At 36.0% G+C, this 7,628-nt stretch overlaps 1 protein-coding gene across 1 annotated transcript in view; it reads left to right on the top strand.

Moving 5' to 3' along the window:
- Positions 1–5: 5 nt before the first annotated feature.
- The window catches only part of TCERG1 (transcription elongation regulator 1), a gene marked incomplete at its 5' end in the record, with an annotated part of 20,210 nt that continues 12,587 nt past the window's right edge, over positions 6–7,628 (top strand). The window contains 7 exons of the mRNA XM_010282541.1: positions 6–198; positions 1,517–1,632; positions 2,769–2,857; positions 3,901–4,061; positions 4,919–4,985; positions 6,050–6,185; positions 7,185–7,274. Of these exons, the coding sequence (XP_010280843.1) occupies positions 6–198; positions 1,517–1,632; positions 2,769–2,857; positions 3,901–4,061; positions 4,919–4,985; positions 6,050–6,185; positions 7,185–7,274 (852 nt within the window). The remainder of the gene's footprint in view (positions 199–1,516; positions 1,633–2,768; positions 2,858–3,900; positions 4,062–4,918; positions 4,986–6,049; positions 6,186–7,184; positions 7,275–7,628) is intronic.

The raw sequence follows: 7,628 nt of genomic DNA, 5'->3' as shown, positions 1-7,628 counted from the left end.
TCTTGCCCGGCATGGCCCCTCCCATTGTACCTATGATCCATCCTCAGGTTGCTATTGCTGCTTCACCTGCTACGTTGGCTGGAGCAACAGCAGTCTCTGAGTGGACGGAGTACAAAACAGCAGATGGAAAGACTTACTATTATAACAATAGAACTTTGGAGTCAACATGGGAAAAACCTCAAGAACTGAAAGAAAAAGGTGGTTTGTTTTGGTTTTGTGTTTGTTTTTTTTTTTTAATACAGCTGTATACTAAGTAAAATTACTTAGACCATTAATAGTTGTGTTTGAAAATGTGAAAGAGAATATTTCTAATCTCCCTTAAGAATATTTTTAAATCCTGATATAAGTATCCATTTGAGTTGGTCTTGAGTCTGAAAGTTATATTTTCTTTGTTTCCCACTGTGTTGTAAAAGTATTTGGTTCTAGAGTTGCTTCCAAATCCTGTGACACTTGGGTAAATGTGTGCTTCCACTCCAGTAGAAAGTAAGTACTTTACGTACTCACGTGTTTGAGAAGATCCCAATTGCAGAAAGATAGAAAGTGAGGGGAAAATACAGTTACTCTAAAGACTGTAAAGCAAAGAAGAATGGAGATCGTTGGAATGCTAAATTTCACATCTTCAAAAACTAAGTATATAAACAGATTTGGAATATGAGGAAAAAATAACTTACACCCCCTGTATGTGTCCCTAAGTCATATTCTGGTCATACTCCACGACTTATTTATTTGAATCCACATTATATCCATGGATGGTGTTATATTGGGGGGAAATTGTTCTTGTATCATAAATAAGGAAGAAGGGGCAAAAATCTTGTGGCTTTTATTCAGTTTATAAAGTCTTTTAGGAAAAAAAAAATCCAGTTGGACCCAAATAGTTCTTTCTTTTATTGTCTGCTGAATTTTTCAGTTACAAAAAATCTTCGTTTAGACAAATTCAGAACGCTTACGCATTAGCTACTTTAATACTCATCTTTCTAATAATCCAGGTTTAAATAATAAGTCGTCTTTTTACTGATGTGAAAACATCTAAGACAGCAAATATAATCTTTACTCAGCAAAATTGGTACATTTTGTAATTTTTTTTTAAACGGGTGCAGAGCAATCCTCAGATGATTTTCCATGATTTTTCTCTGATTTTATGGTTGGGTTTTTTTTGTCAACAGCATTTCAAATCTGAAAATGGTCTTCTGTCTTGCACGGTTTGGTTGCAACTGTTGATAGATATTTTTATTAGTGTTCCAGCTATTTCTGTTGATACACTTTAGTTAGCTTTTTAATATAGTAGGCTGCCTTACAATATTTTGTTTTCCAGTCCCAAGTAGATCTTGGTATAGGAGACAATCACGTCTTTAAGCAGACACTGTAAAGCCCAAGAAGGACAAAAAGTGGTGAAAATACATTAAAAATAAGTTTTGTTTTGCTGTTGTACTTGGCAAATCATACTGATAAAAATAAATTTATTGTAGTTCTATAACAGTTTCTTAAAAAAACTAAGGAAAATGCTATCTTTATTTAGAAAAAATGGAAGAGAAGATTAAAGAGCCAATTAAAGAATCTACAGAGGAGCCTTTACCAATGGAGACAGAAGAAGAAGAACCAAAAGAAGAACCTATAAAAGAACTTATAAAGGAGGTAAAAGACCTTGCAACCAAATAGTCAGTATCGCCATTTTGAATCATACATCCTACAGGTGTGGATGCATCTGTAGACCAGGCATATTGACAGGAGACATGGTTAGTAATTTGAGTTCTTAAATTCCTGGGGTGATTTTGAAAGCCTTCCTTTTTGGACTCATAGCTCTTTTTCTTTTTTTTTCCTTTTTTTAATTAATTTTTTTACATAAGAAAAAATTGGCATTTAAAAGGAAAATACAGAGTATGTGAGTTAAGAAACTAGTAAGAACATGGAAAAAAAGCGGATTATATAGACATGATGTTCTCTTGCTGATTTTAAGGTGTTCAGAAAAATGAAACTTGTCCTGAATGTTTGAGGTTTTTAATAGCTTTTCTCTATTTCTTTCCTTCTTTATTTTGAACAGTTTTGAAGCAAAGCTTACACATTCTCCATGTGCTGTAACTGATAAGTTTAGTCTGTTAGGAATGTGTTAGGAAGAGTAGAAAATGTCTGTAGTGTTTACATTGCAGTAAACAAAATCAACTTTTTTTGTTGTTAGGGATTTTGTCATGCTGAGAAAGCGTAGTTCTTGAAGATGCTAAGGTGTTTAAATAAAAATTAAAGCTTTTGTACTGATTTCTGTGAACTTCAATGTAGCTTAGTAGTCAAAAGCACAGAATTCAGTGGCTGTTTTTTATTACCACTCTACCCTGTTTACTTTTGAGGTAGTTGCTAGTTTCCTTATTTCTGCTACAAAGGTTATTGCAGATTTTTGACTGTTTCATACTCCAGGTCTCATTTTCAAGTAAATCAATTTTAAGAATAAAAGTTTCTTTGTAAGAAACTACACCCTTGCCCCTGTATTCAGGCCTTGATTCAAGGATTCATGCAGATCTAGGAAGGCATATATATAAGGTTTCATTGAAGTCAAAAGTTAAGTAAACATTCAGAGGTTTTTCTGAAGCGAGATTTTTTTTTTTTTTAATGTTGAAACTCCATTGCTTCTGTTGTAAGCATGGATGAAGTGCAATTGTGAGCTGTTTGTGAGCATTGTTTCAAAATACATTTCCTTGTTTAAAACAAGTTAGTTACTTTGTAATAAATAATTAGCTAACTGTCATTGCCTGAATCCTGTACCCTGTTTTTCCCTTGAGGAGCCAAAAGAGGAAGAAATGACTGAAGAAGAAAAAGCAGCTCAGAAGGCCAAGCCAGTTGCAACCACTCCTATTCCAGGAACTCCATGGTAGGTAACGGTTTTCCCCCTGGCCTGCTACTGTGGGGCTGAAGCATCATTTCCTGTAGCCACCGGGAAGGTTGCTGGGTAGTCAGAACAAGTGATAGTGTGTGAAGATCCTGTTCTTGGTATGCTTCTGACTCAAATAACACTGGATTCCTCCAGCCAACGCTGTTCGCACTGTGCCTGTACTCAGGGTGTTCAGTGGTGTGTGTATAGCCTTTCTGCCACGTGCTGACTGCAGTCCTGTGAGGTACGTTAACTGCGTACCTTTCATATCCCAGATCCCTTCGTCTGCCACCGATTCCTCCTGATCTGCTGTGGAATGATGGCAAAAAAAATATCTTGGACTTCTTTTGCTTTTATGCCTTGGGGAACAAATAGGTGTGGCTGCTGGCCAAAAGAATCCTTTTTTTTTTTTTCTGCATGTTTTTTTTTTTTTTTTAACTTGGCATAGATGCTCATCAGGTGCCGGTGTGTATAATGTCATGATAAGGTTAGTCTTGCTGTAATGTACGTAAATCATCTTTGTGTGTTTGACCAAGGTAAAAATCTTACTGATGGGAAAGGGATATTATTTTAACTTTTCGCAATTTAGCCATCAATGCTTTTTTAATTATGTTGGATATTTAAAACAGTCTCCCTTCAAATTATCTCTGTGGTTCTTTCATCCAGTCATTTACAAAATTCTGGCAAGATTATTAGGTTGCTTTTTCTCATATTTTGCGGGGCATTGAAGAGATGGGGTATGTTTTATCCAAAAATCTGATTCAGCTGTCTAAAATGTTTTTTTTAGAGAAGAACTGAGTATACTGCAGCTCCTGCTAAAAAGCATTTTTAAAACTGCGTTTCAAATCAGGTAGCAGAGAAAAGCGATAATTCAGTATCCCATCTGGACAGTAGGAATGTCTGGTAGTTCAGCAGTAAGTTTTAACCTGGATCTGTCTTGTGACCATTATGCTTGCTTCAGTCTTTGAATATGGTAACAGGTATACAGCATGAACGAAGACAAAGATAATACAAGACTTCCTGTCTGACACTTAAATTTCTAGGTGTGTGGTGTGGACTGGTGATGAGCGTGTTTTCTTCTATAACCCTACCACTCGTCTTTCTATGTGGGACCGACCAGATGACCTAATTGGAAGAGCTGATGTGGACAAAATTATTCAAGAACCTCCTCATAAAAAAGGAATGGAAGAAGGAAAAAAACTTCGTAAGAGCAACCTTATTGCCTTCTTAAGGAGTCTCAGTATAATTTATCGCTTATTTTGTGTTGATTTCCGGAGCTAGTAACATTTAAATAAATGAGAGAAATGCAAGAACATACCGAAAAAATGTGTCTAGCTTTGGAATTTAAGGAGGCTGGTGGGAATGCAGATTTATAGACTCCTTTGGAAAAGAAAAAAACCAGACTGATCAAGAAAGTAGATACTAACAAAGTTAATTTTCTTTTCTAAATGCCAACAGGCTGAAACCCCCCCCCCCCAGTTTTTACTGACTAAAAAAAGGGACTGTGTTTGTTTTATGAGCAAGAGGAATTTGGGGGCCAGAAAAAGATTAATCATAATGTACAAATGGGCTCTCACAGAAGAGGATTTAACTTAGAGAACATCAACTGGAATACAGTTTTGGAAACAGCTGCCAAGAGCAGAGAACATTCAAGAGGCTGCTGAGATGAGACTTCTTTCTAGCATGAGTTCTAGTAAATGATCCTGGGATGGCATGTGGGCTTGGTAGTTGGAGGAGATCAAAGTGCAAGTAGGTAATCAGGAGATCCAAATGTGCTTCATTAGACTGTTTAGCCTGAGGGTGGTTCCCCCTACCCCCCCATCCCCCCAGAATTAAGAGATCAGTGTTGTCATTTTAAATCCAAAGTTGGACGCAAGTCCATTAGTCCTGCCAACAAATTCCGATAGTGTTATTCTCAAAGTGACTGAAAACCATGTCTTCCTTTCTCAGAATACATAATTGCTTCACACTTTGTCCTCTGTTTTTGCACAAGCTTCATTTGTAAATTACAAACTTTTTTCATAAATATAAAATCTAAAGTAGTATTGAAATCTGTTACAGTTAGAGAAGAGCATGAATCTACAGAAGAAGCAAATGAAGATGAGCCTATTAAAATTAAAAAGCGCAAGTAAGTTTGCTTTTTCAATACTAAGTGGTCTGTGTAGGTTAAATAACTGAAGTTTTTCATTTGAGCAGTGTCTATACTGTTTTATTCTGCAGAGTGGAACAGAAACTAATAGGATTGGTGAACACAGTCAACTTTCTGCTATTTTACTTTAGAAGCTCAAGTACTTGATATTTCTCTGAGCTTAAATTCATGTATAGAGGAAATAGTATCTCCTTTGGAAATTATTTGAAATAGAAATAAATGGTGTAAGTTGGTGAATCCAAGGAATGTTTTGAGTGCAGTTTATCATAAATAGTTTACTTCTGTTACTTGTTTACCCAGCTTGTTAATTCCTGTGCACAAGATTTTGTTGCCAAAAAATCTAGCCATCTAGATTTTCGTAGTGATTATTCTGTTTTCATTCTGTTATAAAGGTTTGAGGGTTTTATTTAAGTCTTCTGATCTGTTTCGCCTATTGTAAGTGATGTATGTCACTTCACTCTGAGTTACTTATATGCACTGTTTTAAAAGTAGTTCTACCATTTTATTTGTTATTGTGTACTCTTAGCGATGATCATAATGTTGTTAGCAACTAGGGCGAAGTGCTCCGAGTAAACATAAGTCAACAAACAGCACACTCTTTTCCAGAAATGGTTTGATGATTGGTTGTATCGCATTACAGCCTTTTTCTGTTGTAATGTTTGTAAGGTATTCTCAATTCGAACTAAATCCCTTGGCCATAGTCTTTTCACAGGGCCGCATGGTCTTGAGCAGGAGAGAAGAAAGCAAGGGCAGTTAATGTAGAATCTGTTGCACATCTGGCGAGACCATTGAATACAACCAGAGTGTGCTAATTTCCTGGAGTCAGTTGTTGGCACTGAACTTACTGAGAATACCTTGGTTCTTGAGCTCTTTCAGTGTGAGAGCATTCATATTCAAGTCTCAAAGAGAGACTTTCACAATTTGTAAGCCTACGCTTCTGAAGTAATCTGTTACATCCATTCTGTCCTGGTATAGTGCAATTTCTGACCTACAGGCCTGACATAGTACTTCTCAAGTTACACTGTATGTTTAATTTTTTCCAGGAAAGATGATAACAAAGATATTGATTCAGAGAAGGAGGCTGCTATGGAAGCTGAAATTAAAGCTGCTCGAGAGAGAGCCATTGTCCCTCTGGAGGCTCGCATGAAACAATTCAAAGACATGCTTCTAGAAAGAGGGGTCAGAGAAATCTCTGTGTGTGTGTGTGTGTGTGTGTGTGTGTATGTGAGAAGGGGAGAGAGGGAGGGGGAGGTTCAGGCAGAGATCTCAATTCTTAGTGAATTCAGGACGCGTCGTGCTTTATATGAGGAAAACAATCTCATCCTTCCTCTGATTAATGAATGCGCTTGGTGCAAGACTCCATGTTTCAAAGAATGTTACAGTTGTAGCAAAATTTTTATTTCAAAGTAAGTGAAATTAAACAATATCAAGACAGATTTTTTTTAACTTTTTTCCCAAGTTAAGTAATTACCTAATTGAAAGCTGCCTTTGAAAATGAATACGACACACAAACTGGAGACATCCTTAAGATTTCTGGAAATGTTCCTACATGAGAAAAGCAGTAATTTCCACTGTAGTCTGTACACTCTTAGCCTTGAATGGGACTTTTTGCTTTTAGTTAACTAAATTTGAAATCTGCTTGATACCTATCAGTTTTGATAGATAAATTAGGCTATTAGAATATAAATTTATACAGTAACTTTAAAAAATGGAAGTGGTTCCAGCTATCTGTGCAGCTTTCATTTAGTTTCAATAGCTGGATTTTATGGGATTGTTTTAATAAAGCTTATTTAAGATGAGCTCGAATGTGTTTAAATCCATTTTTTTTTTTTTAGCAGAACTGTTTACACTCATAACATTTAGAAAAGGTATAGAGTAGGCATGGAATATGAGAACATAGAATCTCAAGGCTTTCTTCTGATGTACTTTATTTTTTTTCAAATGTCACACAATAGTAGTAGTAATTAAGTGTGTGTTGTTATTTAGGGGTTTTCAGAGCCAATTAGTGTTGGAACTTGCTGTGGCAGCCTCCATCATCTATTAGTGATGAAAACTTCAGGATGAGTTTGTTTCCCTATTTTCATCAGTTATCCTATAGTTTTCAAGCAAAACTGTGCAACTTCTGTATATTTGAGGAAACTTAACCATTAGTTAAAATTTGACTTTTTGTAATTAAAGGTCTCTGCTTTTTCAACATGGGAGAAAGAGCTACACAAGATAGTTTTTGATCCTCGTTACTTACTTCTCAACCCAAAAGAAAGAAAACAGGTAAAAGTTAAGTCAAATTCACTCCCCATCCAGACACAGCCACTACAGGCTTTATCTAAGTTCTCAGTTTGCTTTTTTTGTTCCTGCTAACCTTCTAGACTATCAGTGTTGCAAGGGATTTTTGTTATGATTAGGGTTTGTCTGGAAACAGAAGCAGCCAGCAAGAACAGAAGTGAGTTGATAGTTTTTATTTTTCCTGTGGTTGGAAGATCTAATATTTTAACGCAGTGAAAGTTATATGCATACAGAGAGCTTCCAAAACCTGAAAGAAATGGTGAGAATCATCAGTATCTGTTCAAAATATTGGTGTAATGAATTACCTATTTATTAAAAAAAAAAAAAAAAGGGGGGGGG

Source organism: Phaethon lepturus, unplaced genomic scaffold (genome assembly GCF_000687285.1).
Source record: "Phaethon lepturus isolate BGI_N335 unplaced genomic scaffold, ASM68728v1 scaffold35692, whole genome shotgun sequence".
Classification (NCBI taxonomy): domain Eukaryota; kingdom Metazoa; phylum Chordata; class Aves; order Phaethontiformes; family Phaethontidae; genus Phaethon; species Phaethon lepturus.
This window is presented reverse-complemented; position numbering and strand designations above follow the sequence as displayed.